General features: G+C 49.6%; 1 protein-coding gene across 8 annotated transcripts in view; it reads left to right on the forward strand.

Moving 5' to 3' along the window:
• Nucleotides 1-9849: 9849 nt before the first annotated feature.
• The window catches only part of MARK2 (microtubule affinity regulating kinase 2), a 64939-nt gene continuing 55587 nt past the window's right edge, over nt 9850-19201 (forward strand). For 3 of the 8 annotated variants that reach the window (XM_066251828.1, XM_066251831.1, XM_066251835.1), the window contains exon 1: nt 9853-10511. In XM_066251828.1, the coding sequence (XP_066107925.1) occupies nt 10458-10511 (54 nt within the window). In that variant the 5' untranslated portion in view covers nt 9853-10457. Of the gene's footprint in view, nt 10512-19201 lie in introns of all 8 variants that reach the window. The other 5 variants (XM_066251829.1, XM_066251827.1, XM_066251830.1 and 2 more) reach the window with 3 other exon arrangements.

Consider the following 19201-nt stretch of genomic DNA (forward strand, 5'->3'; position numbering starts at 1 on the left):
CCTAGACCCCAGTGCTACTCTGTGCTCTAAGGCAGGCCACCTCCTGCCCCTCCCAGTGTCCCTCCTCAGGGTCCAGATCAAGATCTTTCTGGGCCCAGGGATGACCTGTGGGCAAAGCCAGTCTGGGACAAGGGAAGGAGCAGCCCCTCCCTCCCTGAAGAGAGGCCAGCATGGAGGCTGTGGCTGGGAGGGGCCCCTGCCTGGAGCTGGGCAGCATCCCAGTTGCGTCACTACCCTGAGCCGGGCTCCATGGCTCTATCTGACCTCCCTCACCCCCCCATGGCTGGGCTGCTGTGGGGCTCACTTGAGATGGCATTCTGGGCCTTGGTAAACTGCAGCGTCCTCTATAGGCCTGAGGGGGTTGTGAGAGGGGGCCGGGTAGGGGACCGCAGCCTCTCTGTCCATTGGGAAGGGAGTGCCCAGCTGACCTCTCCGAGGCAGCACAAGCAGCGAGAGGGCTGCTGCCTGCAGGTGTGACAGGTGAGGTGTCCGTTTTCTCACCTCTTTGGATCCAGCCAGGTGCCCGAGCCCAGAGCCTTCACAGGGAATCTGGTCAGTCCCTTTCTCCCCTAGAGGAAAGAGCACACAGGATACTCCAGCCTCCAAAGGAGGAAGAGAGCAGGGCTTCGGCCTCCCCAACACCAGTGTCAGTGCTGCAGACCTCCTCAGGCCCACGCCTAGCAGGCCCGGGAAGCAGGAACAGCAAGGGGGTAAGGGGCCACCCACCCCGTGCGCTCAGCTTCCACAAACACAAACGAAGAGCCCATGGGGCAGGTCCTGTTCTAGGAACCGCAGAGTCCAGATAGGATACCTGCCCTGCCTCCCCTGTGAGTCACCCCACATTGTGCCCGCTACACCGGTGAGGAAACGGAGGCACTGCGAGATGAACCAGGTGACTTGCCCAACATTCCAGAGCTGGTCTAGGGGCAGAGCCAGGCTGAGCCCAGGTTTGACTCCAGAACCGGTGTCTTCTGCACTGTATGGCCTGTTTTGCCTTAGGAAGATTGTGACATCTTCCCGTGAGAGCGCAGGCACCTGGAGGTTCAGGGGGCAGGGCGGGTGGACGCAGGCGGGAGACAGGATGGGTACATGTAATGACAAATACATGACAGCAGCTCCCACCCTCCCCCTGCTCCAGCACTCTCAGAGTGGTGCCTGGTGCCCTCGTCCTGGCACCTGCTGGGATCATGCCCTGTGCCTGGCAGTGCCTACTGGAGAAGCTCACTGCACATGTGGAAGGGTGCTCATCTCACCTGTCCCAGGGGACTGGCTGGGAACCAGGCTGAGGGCTTTGAGGGTGGAGGCAGACCTGCTCCCCACCCGCCTTTTTTCTCCTGAAGTTGGCTCCTGGACCTCTGGGTACATGCTGTCCCCCGTCTCACTCAACATCCTGTGACCTTGGTATTTGGAGGCTACAAAAGCAGTGACTGGCACAATGATGTCCACGTGAACTTGGGCCACTCTAGGGTGCAGGGCATTGAGGTGGCAGGTTGCTTCTCTTATCCAGACCCTGCCCTATCCCCTCACTCCCTCTCCCTCACCTGGGGCAAGTCCTCTTGCCCACCATGGTACCCAAATCTTGGTAGGTGAGTAGTTTGCCTCTGAAAGACTCGCCCATGGTCCTCCAAGGTCAAAACTGGTCAGGACATTTGTATGCAGACAGCAGTTCAGAGCTGAGGCTCCGGAGTCCACAAAGACCCAGGCCCACAGCTGGGAGCTAGGTGAGATGCATGTGCCGCTCCAGGTGCTGGGAACCCAGCCGTGAACATACAGCCATGAACAAGAGAGACAGCCCCACCCTGGCCAGGTAGCTCAGTGAGAGCAGTGATTTCCAACTGCCAGTCTGCCAGCCTGTCTGTGAGAGAATCAGCCACGCTGATGTTGTATGAAGATTACAGACCCAGTGATCTTAGTCGAATCCACTTATGCCTTGGGTGATTTCTGCCTTAGCTGTCCCCAAAATAATTCTCCTATTTTCACCAGTCCCCAAGTATAAAAAGGTTGAAAACCACTGTGTTAGAAATCATCCAGCCTGACCTGTGGTGGTGCAGTGGAAAAAGCATCGACCTGGAATGCTAAGGTCACCAGTTCGAACCCCTGGGCTTACCTGGTCAAGGCACATACAAGAAACAAGTTGATGCTTCCTGCCCCCCTCCATCCTTTCTCTCTCTGTGTCTTCTCTATAAAGTCAATCAATAAAAAAATCTTTAAAAAAAAAAAGAGAAATCATCCTGATATACCAAGGTTGCAGGTTCAATCCCCAGTCAGGGCACATACAAGATCAGCCAATGAATGCATAAATAAATAGAACAACAAATCGACGTTTCTCTCTTTCCTTTCCTTTCTCTCCAAAATCAATAAATACACTTCACAAAGAGCAATAAAGACAGTCTTGCTCCCACAGCACCCCCGCTCCAGGGAAGCCGCAGCAAACAAGGTTCTCAGCTGTCCTGCAGGAATGAGTGCTGGGAACCAGGCATTGTGGAGGAGTGCGATTTCTTCTTCTTCTTTTGTTCTTTTTTCTTTTTATTTTGATCCTGGACATTTTCAGACACACCCAACAGAAGAAAGAGCCTGGCACAGAGAATGCCCACGGACCCGGCTTGAACAGCTATGGCCAGTTTGGTTTATCTTTTCTCCTCACAGCCCCCTTCTTGCTGGATCATTTTAAAGCAAACCTGACATTATTTTATCTGTACATAGGTCTGTATCTCTAAGAGATTAAGACTCTGTTTATATCATGATCACACTTTAAAAATTAATAATCCTTTAATGTCACCTAATATATAGTCAATGTTCACATTCCCCAATTGTCCATGAATATCTTTAAAAAGGCTTTTGGGTATTTTTAGGTTTTATTTATTGATTTTAGAGAGGGGAGAGAGAGAGAGAGAGAGAGAAGGGGGGAGGAGCAGGAAGCATCAACTATCATATGTGTCTTGACCAGGCAAGCCCAGGGTTTTGAACTGGCAACCTCAGCATTCCAGGTCGACGCTTTATCCACTGTACCACCACAGGTCAGGCTAAAAAGTTTTTAAAATTGTGGTGAAATACACATAACATGACATTTACTGTCTTAACCACTCTGAAGTGTACAGATCAGTACACAGTAAGTATGTTCACATTGTGCAATCAGTCTCTAGAACTCTTCATGAATGTCTTTTTCCACACATTGCATTGGGTTGATATGTTTTAACCTAAAACAGCCTTTCTTTCCTCTTTTTTCCCCTTCTTTTCTTTTTCCTTGTTTAAGAACACAGTGATGTGTTGTGTGGACAGAACTGCCTCCATTCTGGACTTGGCTGATCATATACCCCTGGTGTGGGTCAGCACATTCATCTATGGAGGAGAGCAGTGTTAAGATGGGGCTACAGCCTGACCAGGCGGTGGCGCAGTGGATAGAGCGTCGGACTAGGATGCTGAGGACCTGGGTTTGAGACCCCAAGATCGCCGGCTTGAGCGTGGGCTCATCTGGTTTGAGCAATAGCTCACCGGCTTGGACCAAGGTCGCTGACTCAAGCAAAGGGTTACTCGGTCTGCTGAAGGCCCACGGTCAAGGCACATATGAGAAAGCAATCAATGAACAACTAAGGTGTCGCAGTGCACAATGGAAAACTAATGATTAATGCTTCTCATCTCTTCATTCCTGTCTGTCTGTCCCTGTCTATCCCTCACTCTGACTCTCTCTCTGTCTCTGTAAAAAAAATTTTTTTTTAATAAAATAAAAAAATAAAAAGATGGGGCTACAGAGGGCTCCCTCAGGAGACCTCTCAGCGCAGAGAGAGCCATGCAGTCAAATAGGGAAAGGGATTCCAGGCACCGGGACAAAAAGGACCAAAAACACCCTGTGCCTTTCATTCTCCAGGGATTCACAGCCTACTACTACATGTGTCAGACACTGAGGCACCAGGGACACAGCTGGGACCCAGAAAATGTCCCTGCTCTCCTTGGGACTGGAGACCTCAGGAGTGTCCCCCCACAGACACCCTGCCTGCTACTGTACAGCTTTGGGTACAGGGGGAAATTGTCTCGGCACACTGGTGAGGCATTGCCTGGCCTGACCGCACCTCCTTCAGGAAGCCAGTGAGAGCCCTGGACACCAGCCGGTACTAACTCTCCTCTGCCAATTCCAAGTCCGAGGCAGCTATTGGCCTGTCTGACATCCCTCGACCCCCAGATGGGAACTCCCTGAGGGCTGGTTTATTGATTTTTTTATTGAGAGAGGAAAGGAGAGAGACAGAAACATCAATCTGGTCCTATATGTGCCCCGAACAGCGATCAAAATGGCAACATCGGTGCATCAGGATGAGGCACTAACCAAGCGAGCTACCCAACCAGGGCAGGGCTGGTCTTTTTCATGCTTCCAGGGGCTGCCCCCATTCGTGCCAGTTTTTCCTTGCAGCCCTTTGCTCATCCTTGGGGTCAGATTCAGGGTCACCTCCTCTTAAAAACTTCCTTGCTGCTCCATCCAACTCCTGTGCTCCCACAGACCACAGGCCATTTGTTTTGGGCATTCCACTCTGAGCCCCATTAGAAACGTCCCACTTCTGCTGTCTCCTTTGTTTCTCACAGGGCCTCTGCCAACTCCATCCTGGCTCCCCATCCAGGATGTTCGTAGTTGGGCCTTCTCAGCCATGGAGGCGGCAGACACTGCCCGTAGACAGTGTTGCCCAGTGTGGGAGTGTGGGTTGGTCCAAAGGGCGCCTCCTCCCAGGCACGCAGACTGTGAAGGTGTCCTCCTTTCCTGGTATTCCTTCCTCTCCTCACCCCTTCCCTCAGAATGGTATGAATTGCCTCTGTGAGCAGCCGGACATTTCTACTGCGGAAAACGTATGAGCAAGGCTGGCTGGGACATTGTCCCCTCTAGTCCAGGCATGGGTCCAGGTCACGGGAGAGGAAGGGTAAGATGAATGTTGTTGCTGGGTTAGGGTTTTAGAGAGTGTCTTAGTCCATTCAGGCTGCTGTCACAAAATACCATAGGCTCGGGGCTTATAAACAACAGAGATTTATTTCTCATAGTCGGGAGGCTGGCGAGTCCAAGACCAGAGCCCTGGCAGAGTCAGTGTCAGGTGAGAGCCCTCTTCCTGGTTTATAGAAGGCAGTCTTCTCGCTGTGTCCTCACGTGGTGAAAAGAGCAAGGGAGCTCTGTGAAGTTGCTTCTTTTTTTTTTTTAAGATTTTATTTATTGATTTTAGAGAGAGGAGAAAGAGAGAAAGGGAGGAAGTAGGAGCAGGAAGCATCAACTCATAGTTGATACTTGTTTGTGCCTTGACCCGGGGTTTTGAACCAGCAACCTCAGAGCTCCAGGACAAGTCTTTATCCACTGGGTCCCCACAGGTTAGGATGAGGTTGCTTTTCTAAGGGCACGAATCCCATTATGCCCTTTAAGTCACATGGAGCCTTATGACCTAATATAATCACTTCCCAAAGGCCCTACCTTCTTTTTCTTTTTTTTTTTAACTTTTTTTTTTTTTTTTTTTTTTTTACAGAGACAGAGAGTGAGTCAGAGAGAGGGATAGACAGGGATAGACAGACATGAACGGAGAGAGATGAGAAGCATTAATCATTAATTTTTCATTGCGCGTTGCAACACCTTAGTTGTTCATTGATTGCTTCCTCATATGTGCCTTGACTGTGGGCCTTCAGCAGACTGAGTAACCCCTTGCTCGAGCCAGCGACCTTGGGTCCAAGCTGATGGGCTTTTTGCTCAAACCAGATGAGCCCACGCTCAAGCTGGTGACCACGGGGTCTTGAACCTGGGTCCTCTACATCCCAGTCCGATGCTCTATCCACTGCGCCACCGCCTGGTCAGGATTTTTTCTTTTTAAAAAAATTTTATTTATTTATTTTTTAGAGCAGGGAGAGAGAGAGAGAGAGGGAGGGAGAGAAAGAAAGGAGCATGGGGGAGGAGCAGGAAGCATCAACTTGTAGTAGTTGCTTCCCATATGTGCCTTGACCGGGCAAGCCCAGGGTTTCTAACCAGCCACCTCAGCATTCCAGGTTGGCGCTCCATCCACTGCTCTACCACAAGCCAGATTAAAGATTTTATTTATTGATTTTACAAAGAGGAGAGAGATAGAGAGAAAGGTGACAGAGAGGAGCAGAAGCATCAACTTGTAGTTTTTGGGGTTTTTTTACTTTATTTAATTAATTGTGTTTACATAGATTCTAGTAGTAGTTGTTTCTCATATGTGCATTGACCGGGCAAGCCCAGGGTCTTAAAACCAGCAACTTCAGCATTCCAGGTTGACACCTTCTCCACTGTGCCACCACAGGTCAGGCTGACCTTCTTATTCTTTTTTTTTTAATGTCATTTATTTTATCTGCTTTGTTTGTTTATTTATTTATTGACAGAGACAGAGAGTCAGAGAGAGGGACAGATAGGGACAGACAGGAAGGGAGAGAGATGAGAAGCATCAATTCTTCGTTGCGGTTCCTTAGTTGTCCATTGATTGATTTCTTATATGTGCCTTGACCGGGGGGCTACAGCAGACCGAGTGACTCCTTGCTGGAGCCAGCGACCTTGGGCTCAACCTGGTGAGCCTTGCTCAAACCAGATGAGCCCACGCTCAAGCCAGCAACCTCGGGGTTTTAAATCTGGGTCCTCTGCTTTGCAGTCTGATGCTCTATCCACTGCGCCACCGCCTGGTCAGGCTAGCCTCCTTATTCTTTAAATAGCCAGGCCTGCTCCTGCCTCAGGGCCTTTGCACCATCTGTATCCTTCCTGGAAAACTCTTCCCCAATATCTGCAGAGCTCATTCCCTCACCTCTTTCAAGTTTTTACTCAAGTTGTCACCTTCTCTGTAAGGCCTACACCAACCATCTTAGTACTGCAATTCATTTTCCACTCTTCACCCCTGCGATTCTAATCTCCCTTCTAGTTAGCTCTTGTTTTCTCTTTCTTTTTAGATTTTTATTAATGATTTTGGGGAGAGAGGAAGGGAGAGAGACATACAGAAACATGGATCTGTTTCTGTATATGCCCTGACTGGGACTCGAACCCACAACCTTCATATATTGATGATACTGTAACCAAACCACACTATCCGCTATCCGGCCAGGGCACTAGCTCTATTTTTCCTCCATGGCATTTAATTCTTACCATTATGTTTGTTTTATGTCTTATGCCAATTGAGATGTAAGTTCCCTGACAGCAGAGATCTTTATTTATTTTGTTCATTGATATACCTGAAGAGCCTAGAACAGTGCCTTACACATAATAGGTACTCAATTAAGATTTGTGGATGAATGAATTTGAAAATTAGAGAGGGGTATATGTGGCGATCTATAATTAATATTTGAGAAGTAGGTGGGTTTTAGGGATTTGAGAAGGTAATATTTGAACTGGATCTGAAGTGCCTGTAGAAACTGAGGTCAGTGACTGGCAATTGATCAGCCTGAACGAAAGTGTGGAAGTGGGAGAGCTTGGTGGCAGAACAGGAGTTGGGGGGGAGATGTCAACCAGTGACAACTAGTTGGAGAGGATATTAGCAAGATAAGTTGAGGCCAGATTCTGCAAAGCTTTGACTGCAGACTAAAGGCTTTTCCTACCACCAGTACTGGAAACAAAATTTGTGGGGCCCAGTGCACAATGAAAACGTAGGGGCCCCTTGGTAAACATTTCAAGAGAATGACAGCAGAGCATTAAACCAAGCTCAAGGCCCTTCTCAGAGTAGGGCTTTGTGTGACTGTAGAGGGTATAGGCCCATGGAACCAGCCCTACCTCTCCCCTGAGAGAGCTGCAAGAGCCTTAGCAGAATAGAGATGTCATTGGAGCTGGACTTTAGGAAGATTATTCTAGCATGTCTGGTGGGATGGGTTGGACAGAATCTAGGCAGGAAGACCCGTCAGGCAACCTTGTGTGGAGAGAGACTGAGGAAGAAGAGGGGACAGGTGGGACGGGATAAGGGGTGGGGCTAAGGGGCATAGAGCAAGGGTGTGAGACCTTGAGTTCTTGAGAACTAGAAGCATGGCAGAAGTAGAATTGACTTAGACAAGAGCATGGGCCTGGGAAGACTCCTGAGTGCGCCTGCTTTTGCTTCTCCAGTCCCTTCCTCTTTTCCCTTCTTTCCTGACCCAGGCATCAGAAGGGAGCTCTGGCATAGGACTCAGCGGTGCGTCTCCCCCTGGCCACCAGAGGGCAGATCATTTTCACAGATTTTCCTGGCTCAATTTGGGGTAGGGGGAGTGGAATACCTCTGTCCTCACTTCTTCCTTTCTTTCCCCCTCACCTCCCACATTTCTTCAGCAACTTCTTCCTCAGTGGTTGGGTGCTGGAGTGGAGCTGAGGTGGGGTATGGGGTGTGGGGTGTCCTGGAGGCTGGTGCATTTGCTAGAACTGCAGATAAGAACTGTTGCCTTCGGAAGCATTTTCAATCCATCCTCTCATTGCATCTGTCCCACTGCCTGTTTCTCTTGACCTGGGGCTCTGCTCAAGATACTGTAGCTGGGAGTTGGAAGTCAAGTGTCAGAGGTCCAGCCAGCGCTTTTCTGCATAATCCCTGGGGCCACTCTGCTTCTGTACTTTGGGGACATGGTTGAACCTGGTCTCTGGCTCCTATGGAGATTCTGGCTTCTGCCCACCTTAAGCTGCTGTTAAGCCTGGTGGGAGGGGTGCAAGTTCTAACATGTCTGGAGTATTATGGGGGCGGGTAGCTTGGAGCCAGAGGAATCAGACTAGCCTATTGTCTCTCCCCGATGAGACAGTGCAGGGGGAAGTGAAGAGTGGATCCAGGTTGCCCCAGACTTCCTGTTAGAATCAGGGGCTCTCCAAAGATCAGAGAGACCTCAGAGTTCATGAATCCAATGACTTCACTTTATTAGTGGGGAAACTGAGGCCCAGGGAAGGAAAAGAACTTCTCTAGGTGCCCATCCTTTGTGCCATCCTGTGGAAATTCTCATTTCCAACCAGTTTCTCTTCTCTTTTCCATGAGTTTCTTTGTCTTAGAAGGGATAACTGAAATGTAAATTAAGATGAGAATGTCCCTCCTGCCTTACTTTGCAGAAGTATTTTAAAAGGTAACTTGCACGATAATATTACTATAGGGTGATGTTGTTTTGTGGTATTTTGAACAATTAAAAGACTTTTTTGGGGGGAGGGGGAGAGGGTACCTGAAATCCAAAGATGTTATTTAGAATGTTATCACTGGAGCAAAGGCATGGATTCTTTCAGTATAGGGACGTCGAAGGGGCTAAACCCACATAGGCTATGTGATTTTTTTCAAGATCACACAGCATGTTCACTCCACAGAGCTGGAGCCGAAATGAAATGCGGGGCTGGGCGGATCTCTGCGGTCTTTCTTTCACAGCTGGGAGCTATAGGGACGCAGACCTGGTGCTTGGGTGGGACCTAGACGAGGAAGCAAGATTGGCGATGGCAGGTGATAAATGGTAGGTAGACAGGTAATAGACTAATGCTGCATTTGACAGGTGATAGGCGTGTTGATAGGTTGGATGATAAACGAGATGGATTTTATGAGCTGACCCACAACGAACAGACACACGCAGATGGAAAGTTGTTTTAGAAGTAAAGGATGCCAATCGTAGGGACGCCTAACAGTCTTATTTTCTCTTTAGTCAAATAATAACACGCACAGGTGATCCACGCTCCCCGTTAAAGGTTTGAAAATACCCGAAAACTGACGGAAAGAAGCGAAGAGTTAGAATCGGTACCACCCGAAGGAACGGCGAGCCTCGGGTGTTGCCGGAAATGGCCGACGACGACCGCAGTCGGCTGCCGGGCGGGGCATGGGCGTGGCCGGTTCTCTGCACGCGAAAGGCTTCGGGTGTTTCCGGAAACTGTCGAGAGCCAACTGAAGTAGGCGAGGAAAGATCTGTGGGCGTGGCTAAACTACCTGGAGTCGCTTCGTGGATTTCCGAAAACAGAGCCGAAGCTTGATCTTCGGAATCAAGGAGGCGCGCGCGTCCCCGGGGTTTACCGTCTTCGGGTGTTTCCGGAATTCACCCGTAGTTGGTGGCCGGGAGAAGGAGGCGAGCCGCCCTCCGGTTCCTGGCCGCTTCGGATGTTTCCGGCTACTGCCGGCGGAAAGAGCCGAGGGCCGGCGGTGGTGGCGGCCATGTTGGGAGCAGCAGGTCCGGCGGCGGCTGCCTGTGTGCCGGGCGCGGAGCAGTGCCGCTGAGGGCAGGGGAGGAGCGAGGCGGGCGGCCGGCTGCGGCGGCAGAGAGTAGGCGGAGCGGCGCAGCCCGGCCGAAAGGCGGCACAGCCCAGCCGGGGGTCGGGGGGGTGCGGTTCGGGGCCGCTCGGAGCCGGCGCGGCCTAGCCCGAGCGGCGCATCCCCGGGCTGGCGTGAACGGCTGCCCGGCCTCCCCGCACCCCCGGCCGGGGCTCATGCGGCGGGTGCCCCTGCTGTGAGAAGCCCCGCCCGGCCGGGCTCCGCGCCTTCCCTTCCCTCCCTTCCTCCAAGCTTCTCGGTTCCCTCCCTTGAGATACCGGCGCCATGTCCAGCGCCCGGACCCCCCTACCCACGCTGAACGAGAGGGACACGGAGCAGGTAAGGAGCCCCGAGGGCTCCCCGAATTCTCTGGCTGGGCCCCTGCATCTTGCAGAGCCTTCTCCCTCCTCTGCTCTCCTCGTGCTCCTGCTGCCATCCTGCAAACCTCAGCTGCCCTGTCATTTGTCTTTGGGCCCCGCACGTCCCCCTCCGAGTCCTGTCCTGGGACCCACCTGGTCCTGACTCCCAGCTGCACACTTGTCCTTTTGCTGAGCCCTGCTCTCCTCACCGCCCTCCTGCGCTCTTCCGTGTTACCTCCCAGCTTCCCCTTCTCTTCCCTTTTTTTTTCTCAGGGGCCTTTCTGGTCTTCCTCCACCCACGCTTAGAGCAGCCACCCTCCTCTGCTCCTCGAAGAGCACCCAGCGATTTGCTCCAGATCGTTGTCCACCCCTTCCTCCGTCTTTCCAGCCTTGTTTCCCCTCCGCTCGCACCGGTTCTCCCAGTCCCTGGTGATCACCCTCAGGATCCGTGCCCGGGAATGTGTTCTCGGTCCCGTTTCCCTTACAGTTCCCCAGCATTTTCACCCTGCTTCTTCCTTCTCCAAACTGTGCTCTCCCTCTTGCTTGCAACCCACCAGCTCCACCCTCATCACCTTTCCAAATCCTTCGCCTACTCTTTGCTCATCACTTTCCCTTCTTTTCTCCAGGATCTCCCTGGTGCCTCGAGCTGGCATTTGTTGCTTCCGTGTTTCTCAGACAGCTGTCATGCGCATAGTTTTCCCACAGGTTGTCTTTGGGGTTCCAGTCATCATTCCCTGAGTCTTTGGGTCCCTCCTATTTTCTTCCCGTGGGGTTTGGCTTTTAAGTCTCTCGGACTCCTGTTTCTCACTGAGTGCTTTGTCAGCCTTCTCCTTGGGCTCTTCTTACCAAGGGAAGGATGCTACTATTTCAGCCTGCTCCATTAGCACGACCTGTTGCTCAGTCCTTTCCCTGGGCCCTACTACAGCAGTGCCCTTGTCTTTCTGTCTTACACTGTAACACAGACCACGATGCTTGCCTGTCTCTTCACTCTTGGCTCTGTCACTTTTCATAGTATCTTTCTCCTTGCTTTTTGCCTTCCGGCTTCTCTACTCTCACCCTGTCTTTCTTCCTGTGCCTCTTGATCAGGATTGCCTTTCATCTCCATATTAGTCTTCTGCCTTCTTTTCATATTTCCTTTCCCCACACATGCTTCTGTCCATCCCCTCCCTCTTGACCAGTCTTTGTAACTTTTTGTCCAGGCGTTTGGCATGCTAGTTTTAAGCTACTTGCTCTCCCTCTCATCCCGACAATCACTGCTATGGTTTGTCACCCTAGCCTTCGCCTTTTCTGTGTCATCTCACCTCTGAACTGAGAGGCATCCACTTTCCGCCCCTCCCCTTTCTTTCACCATCTTCATTGTCCCTTGCTGACTACACTGTGGAGTGTTCCCTGCCTGTCACACCCTTCTTGCTAGAGAACTTTACCAGGCCAAACTGGACTTGAAAAAGGAGTCCTTCTCCCCTGGGGCCTCAGTGCATTTTACATCTTTTTGCCTCATTACATCCTTTATGTTTTCCTCTTGTTCCCTTTCTTCTTTGTAGTCCAGTGGGACTCGCTATATTCTCTTGCATGTTAACATCCTTCTCTGAAAACTCTTCCCTCTTTTCATTGTTCCTACATTTTTCTCGTTACCACCTTGCTTTTTGTCACCTGGGCAGTCAGGAGCTCACAAAGAGTTCAGGACTGAGTTTTTCTGTGCAGAGATTGACCCTGTTATTACTGACAGACTGATTGCTTCTGGGAGTGAAGCAGGGGTTGAGAGGGAGAGATAGTTGATTTCCATTTATTCACCGGGTTTGGCAGCTGGTTCTGCATGGGACTGAGGTCTTTGGGAACAGGAGCATGGTCTGCACCTCACAGACTCCCTCACTTTCTCACTGTTTCTCTTCGTTCTGGGAACTCCTTTCTCGAGGCCCCCTTGAGGTTGCCTATTCCATTCCTTTACCTATCACAACCTTTGCTTTTAGCAGGTAAACCCTGCTTAACCAGAGAACTTTCCCAGACTGTTGATTATGAGCTAGCTGGGAGGAGGAGGCCAAGTGACTGACTGGCACCCTCAGGCATTTGGGGAGTGGCAGTGGAGTGCCTACTCTCTCAGTGAGGCTGTGGGGGGCATTGTGTCCAGCAAAGTAGAGTAACTGGCTGCTTCAGTGTGGTTTCTTTTTTTTTTTACAGAGCCAGAGAGAGAGCCAGAGAGAGGGATAGATAGGGACAGACAGACAGGAACAGAGAGAGATGAGAAGCATCAATCATTAGTTTTTCGTTGCAACACCTTAGTTGTTCATTAATTGCTTTCTCATATGTGCCTTGACCGTGGGCCTTCAGCAGACCGTGTAACTCCTTGCTCGAGCCCGCGACCTCGGGTCCAAGCTGGTGGGCTTTCCTCAAACCAGATGAGCCTGCACTCAAGCTGGCGACCTTGGGGTCTTGAACCTGGGTCCTCCGCATCCCAGTCCAACGCTCTATCCACCTGGTCAGGCTAAGTGTGGTTTCTTTGTGCTGTTTACTAAATGTAAATGTAGTCTCACCATGGACTTTTACTTGTGATGTATGTGTTGATTTCTTCTCTACATGCCTAGCATACTCCTGAGCACAGAGTGGGAACTTGGTGCACACCCATTGATTTTATGATAGCAGTAATCAGTGAACCATTTGGGAATGTAAGCCACTCTTGGATGACTTTGACCAGAGCAGTGGCTGCACACATTGTCATCCTGTTCCAAATTAAGAATTACTCATCTCATTTCTATTCATTATGGCCTTAGGTTCCCCTGAAGTATTTCATAGTTTCTGCTGTTCTCATGGTAGCCAGTCTCACTACTAGTTTGATATGAAGTCTCATCCTAATAAAAGCACAGACTTTGCAAAACCTTGGATACACCTATTACAGGCAGCTGCCTGTATTTTTTTAAAACAAGAAGAAAGATCAGTAGCAGCTCCTTTGATCATAAAGTCAGGGATGCCGGAAGTGTTGGCCTCTTGTAGAATAATAATAAATCATGCCACCAGGTAAGAGCAAGAAAGGTTTTCTTGGTCCTGTGCTCGTTCTAGCTAGTCATAGAAGCTCAGTCATTGCAACAAGCCTTAATACTATGAAACAAAAAGCAAAAAAGCAAGGGATTTGGTTGGGTTGATTCCCCCCCAGGTCTTCATCACCTTATTTAGATTTAAATTATTTAGCCCTGGCCGGGGTAGCTCAGTTGGTTGGAGCATTGTCCCAAAGAGCAGAGTTTGCTGGTTCGATCCTCAGTCAGGGTGCATATAGGAACAGATATGTTCCTGTCTCTGTCCTGCTCTCTAAAATCAATAAAATAAACATTAAGAAAAAAAGATTTAAATGATTTAAACTGGTTTCCCTAGAAAATAATAATAAACTCCACTGGATGTCTTTTTCTCGTTGCGACACCTTAGTTGTTCACTGATTGCTTTCTCATATGTGCCTTGACTGTGGGCCTTCAGCAGACCGAGTAACCCCTTGCTCGAGCCAGCGACCTTGGGTCCAAGTTGGTGAGCTTTTGCTCAAACCAGATGAGCCTGCGCTCAAGCAGGTGACCTTGGGGTCTCGAACCTGGGTCCTTCCACATCCCAGTCCAACGCTCTACCAACGCCTGGTCAGGCTTCACTGGATGTCTTAAAACGTTCCTCTCTTCTTGCTCTTCCTCTTCCCCTGTCTTTAAAACGTGGCTGATGAGAGGCTGTTTCCAGGAGCTCTTTGATCACATCTGAATTAAACACATAAACACACAGAGAAAACATTGAAGCATAAAAATAAACCTTGTGTTGCAGGTAGGTTACCTGTTTGCTGTCAGCTCTGCTTCTGACAGTAAAAGTAGAAGATAAAAGAAAGTCAAGTCCTGTCTTTAACATGTTTGTTGTGACACCTGATTGTGGATGTGCTTTTTCATAGTTGTAGACTCTTCTTCCTTTTGGAGGAGGGTTGTGACCTGGAGCTAGTAGTTTTGGGAATTCTGAATCTGTGAACTGAGCTTTCTGTTCATTTTTCCAAATGGCTCTTCTGGCCTAGAGGCTTGGCAGTGGGGAAAGTAATCAGCAAGATGACTGTCTGTCTTCCAGCCAGCAGCAGCAATAATAGGCAAGTGTGGAGAGGGGCCCAACTTCCAGAGTTCACCTGCGGCTGGCTAGAGCTTTCTATAACACCTGGTAGCGGGGCTGCATGGCTTCAGACCTGCCTGACCTCTGAGCCTAACGAGGCATGGGAGGGCTCCTGAGAGAAACCAGGAGCTTTTCACTCCCCACCCCACTTCTGCTGTGGTGGGCAAGGGAGTGGGATACAGTCATTCTTCTAGGGAGCTAGTGACATTGTTCATTCTTTCCGATAGTTCTGGGAAGAGGAGTTTAAAGTCTGGGTGAAGGGAGCATATTTAACATATAGGATCCTGTTAAAAACAACTGAGCTGGAGAAAAAAAACAAACAAAAAAACAACTGAGCTGCTTCAAGCCAGGTATATCCTGGGGTACCAGGTGTATCCCTTGGATCCCAGGATTGGTTCTGGCTTAATGTTGCATTGAGTAATTTTGTTAGTGTCATCTAGTAGAGAGCTTGGTCAGACCTCATTTGACTTCATGTTCTGCAAGTTGTATAGCACAGTGTTGTGGGTGCTGGCTCTGAAATTCTGCCCTTTGACTCTGGCCAGGGGCTCTTTGATGGTGCTTCCTTCTAGTCAGAGATATGGGCAAATGTCAAGATTCTCTCTTCTGCTTGGCAGTAGAAATCAGGAATGAGGTATTGTTAGAGCAAGGGCTCTAGGAGTCCCTAGAGTTCATAGATTTGCCATACCATAACCTGTGAACCCAGTAAAGGTAACTATTAGTAAATTGTAATAATTTCCCTCTAATCTGTTGATCTGGGGAAGTAGCTAAACAGATGGATACAAGGCAGTCATTGCAATGTGACCTGCTTCAGGTTAGAGTCAAGTTTGCAGCGGGGTAACCGAGTCTTTCCAATGGTGACCAAAGACTGGGCCCACAATATTTTTAAGTGTAATTGTCTTAAGCAGAGCTGATGCCTATGAAGTAGGGAAAGACTGAGAATTAAAAATATATATATTTACTGATTTTATTAATTTTTAGAGAGGAGAGAGAGAGAGAGAGAAGGGAGAGGGAGGAGCAGGAATCATCAATTCCCATATGTGCCTTGACCAGGCAAGCCCAGGGTTTTGAACTGGTGACCTCAGCATTCCAGGTCGACGCTTTATCCACTGCGCCACCACAGGTCAGGCTATATTTACTGATTTTAGAGAGAGAGGAAGGGAGAGAGAAAAAGGCAGAAACATTGATCTGTTCCTGTATGTGCCCTGACCAGGGATCGACCCTGCAACCTTTGCATATCAGGATGATGCTCTAACCAGTCAAGATATCCTGCCAGGGCAGATTGAGAATTTGTTTGCCTGAGAGGTTTGTATGGTTAGATCTCTTGGGAGTCAAAAGCTGCTCAGACTAGACTGCTTCCCCTTTGGACAGAACAACCCAATTCTCAGTAGGCATTTGACCAGGGCTAACCCATGCCGTCATGAACTCTTTCCCATTGAGCACTTAGCCACCTGACTGGCATCTCTCTCCTCCCAGGAGCTTCCATGACTTTCCTACATATATATTATGTCGACTCAAATGAATATTTTATGCGTAGAGTGCAGCCAAGCCTCAGACTTTGTGGCCCATTATTGACAAGCAGGGTGGGGGCTGGGCGCCACCACTGGCCTGATGATTGTGTCTCTGCTAAATGGACTCCCCCCAGCAGCACTTTGAAGCCCATTAATGGATTGGGATGAAGTAACCTCAGCAGATGGAAAGGGTGAGGAAGGTGATTGTTCTGCCTTCCCTGAGACTTCTGATGAGGCTTCCTGTAGCAGCCAGGTCCAGCCCCAAGTCCCTCTGCTTGGTTCAGCTGTAGACTGTGCCTACCAGGCTTCTGCTCTGAGAGGAGGTATGGGAAGGCTCTCATTTTCTCTTAGCTGTGGGGGTGCTGCCAGGTTTGCACCTTTCCTGTCGGAGGAGAAATAGAGGGATGTGGACAGGGTGGGTGAGGTAAGCATGGTCATGGTCCTTCCTCCTTCGGCAGAAGTTCAGGAAAATGACAAACCAGTTAGGTGGCTGAGTTTTTTCCTCTCTTGGTGGGAGATTCAAATATTTGTATATTTTGCACTTGAGGCTTGGATTCTCCAGGCTTTCTTCCAGCTTTCCTCAAACACAAGTGAGTCCTTGAAGTGTTATTTATGCATCTTCCCTTCCGTCTCAGCCAAGGAAGAGTAAGCCTTACACACGTGGGGGGGGGAGGAAGTCACCCATTTCCCACACTGGCACGGACAAGGCCATCTATTCCCATGTCAACTCTGAAAGTTCTAGCTCTCAGAGCGGACTGTCACTACCCTACCACAGCTTGTTGAAGGTCACCGCCGTCTTTCAGACTTTGAGAGGGTACGTCTGATTCTGAAGCCACACCAAGAGAGAATCTGCCTCTTAGTTTCCAGTCCTCTCAGAGGAGGAGGGTGCCCAATTTCTTCTCTTACCCACTGGACCACTAGACCTGGGCCTCCTTTTGGGGGAATGATCCCTTCATCCAGATTGTCTGTTTCCGTCTAGAGCGTTTGAGGCTTCTTGGTCCCTGTGGGGCATTCTTTCTGCAGATACCTGTCTTTGGGGTGCCGCTCGTTTCCCATACTTCCATGTATTTCTGTTTTTGCACCAAATGATTACTTTTTGACTTAAATGCTGTAAAATCACAAGGTTTGGTAGGAGAGAGGGTGAGGTGGACACTGATACTGGTGGCTAGGTGAATTCTGTGGGACAATGGAGGAGGGGGGTGGATTGGTGAAGGGGTGTGTTCAATGACTGGCTCCTAGCCATTTTTTTCTTCTTAAGGAAGGCGGAGCTGACCAGAGGCTTCTCTGTGAAACCAGTCAAGCTGGTTTTGAGCAGCCTCGGCCTATTTTCCTCTGTGTTCTTTGGGAAGTTGGCGATACAAAGCGCTGCCTCCTCTGGGGCTCTGTTCATTGAGGCGTGAGTTTGGCCTATGTCTGTAAACACCCTAATACTGAATGGGGGGAGTCCACGTGAGTTGGCTTTCTCTACACCCCATGTACCTCAAGGCAATGTTGTCTTACACACCTTTCACCAGAAGCTCAGAGACAGCTTCTTTTCTGGAGCCCCCTATGCAATTCACAGCTTAGCAAAAGGCCCTCAGCCTGGCCAGTAGGGAGGGACTGGGTCTGTGATTGGCTATCCATTTGTATCTGGAAGGGGATCTGGACTCCTGACTTCTGGCTGTCGTGATCTGGCTGCTAAATCCAGTGAGACCCCAGACCTCTTGGGTCCGTGCAGTGGCACTGTCTTTGCAGGCCTGCTGGGGAAGGAAAAAAGGAGAACAGTTTTTGGTCTTTGGTAGCAGTTACTTCAGCCAAGGGGAACAGTTTGAGTTTGATCAAGATACCTGTGGGAAGGTGAGCCATTAGTCACCACATGCTGGCACTTCCTAAACAGCAGTAGGGAAAAGGCAATGCAACATTCCGAGGCTCCTGTGATCATCAGTGCTGCTAATGTAGCGGGATTGTTTTCCCAGTCTCCCACCATGCAGAAACCACCCAAGTCTGAAAGGGCGGTAATGAATGAGTGAGGCTGCCTGCAAACACCCATCGCCTGTGCCCGTGTCCTTGGGGGCAGGCTGCTCCTGTTGCCACTACAATGATCTGCTCACTGCTTCTCCCAGGCAGCATTTCACTGAGGTGGTTGTTTCGGTTACTAATAATCCTGTATGCAGGGTGGCCCCCTTTCCTCTATTTTAGACCTAATGGACGCTCGGCCTTCCCTTAGCCAGTCACTTCCCTGCCTCGCCTCCACAGATGGCCATCATTTGACTGTTTCTGCATGTATTATTTGAAGCACTTGTGGACTGTTGCTTTGTTTTTGCCCTCAAGAGTTTGAATTACTGGTTCTTTAGTCACAGGAAGTGGGGCCCCTTAGGCCCTCTAGGTCTAGCTTGGCTTCTGATTGAGTTGAGCTTCTGGCAGAGTTAAAAGGAGATCCCGGCGCTTTTGGACTTCAGTAAGTGGTTTTTTTTGTGGTTAGAGAGCAGGCAGGCTCTGCTGCTTGAGTCCTGGTGGTGGAATCTTGGTTCAGCCCCACCTGTGACCTTGGGCTTAATATCACTGGGTCTGTTTGCTCCTTTGTGAAAAAGGAGTGATAATAGTGCCTATCTTATAGGTGTAGTTGTTGTGGGTATTAAAAGAGTTAATAAATACAAGCAAAGCACTCAGAATAGTGCTTGGCAGGGTGTAATCATCATCACTGTTCAGATGAGCAATTTAGTGGATTTTCTCTGAGTACCACTTAACTCCAGGTGGGTATTGGAGATATACATTGGAATTTCTCTGTAATTGATCAAAAGAATCTTGGTCTCTTCTAGCCATTGGGGTCCCAGAGGTACTTTTTCTAGCATTTCTGGGAGTTTTGTGTGTGTGTGTGTGTGTGTGTGTGTGTATTTCTTTTTTTTTTTTTTTTACAGGGACAGAGAAAGAGTCAGAGAGAGGGATAGACAGGAACGGAGAGAGATGAGAAGTATCAATCATCAGTTTTTCATTGCAACACCTTAGTTGTTCATTGATTGATTTCTCATATGTGCCTTGACCGCGGGCCTTCAGCAAACCGAGTAACCCC

Source organism: Saccopteryx bilineata, chromosome 1 (genome assembly GCF_036850765.1).
Source record: "Saccopteryx bilineata isolate mSacBil1 chromosome 1, mSacBil1_pri_phased_curated, whole genome shotgun sequence".
In the NCBI taxonomy this organism is placed as follows: Eukaryota; Metazoa; Chordata; class Mammalia; order Chiroptera; family Emballonuridae; genus Saccopteryx; species Saccopteryx bilineata.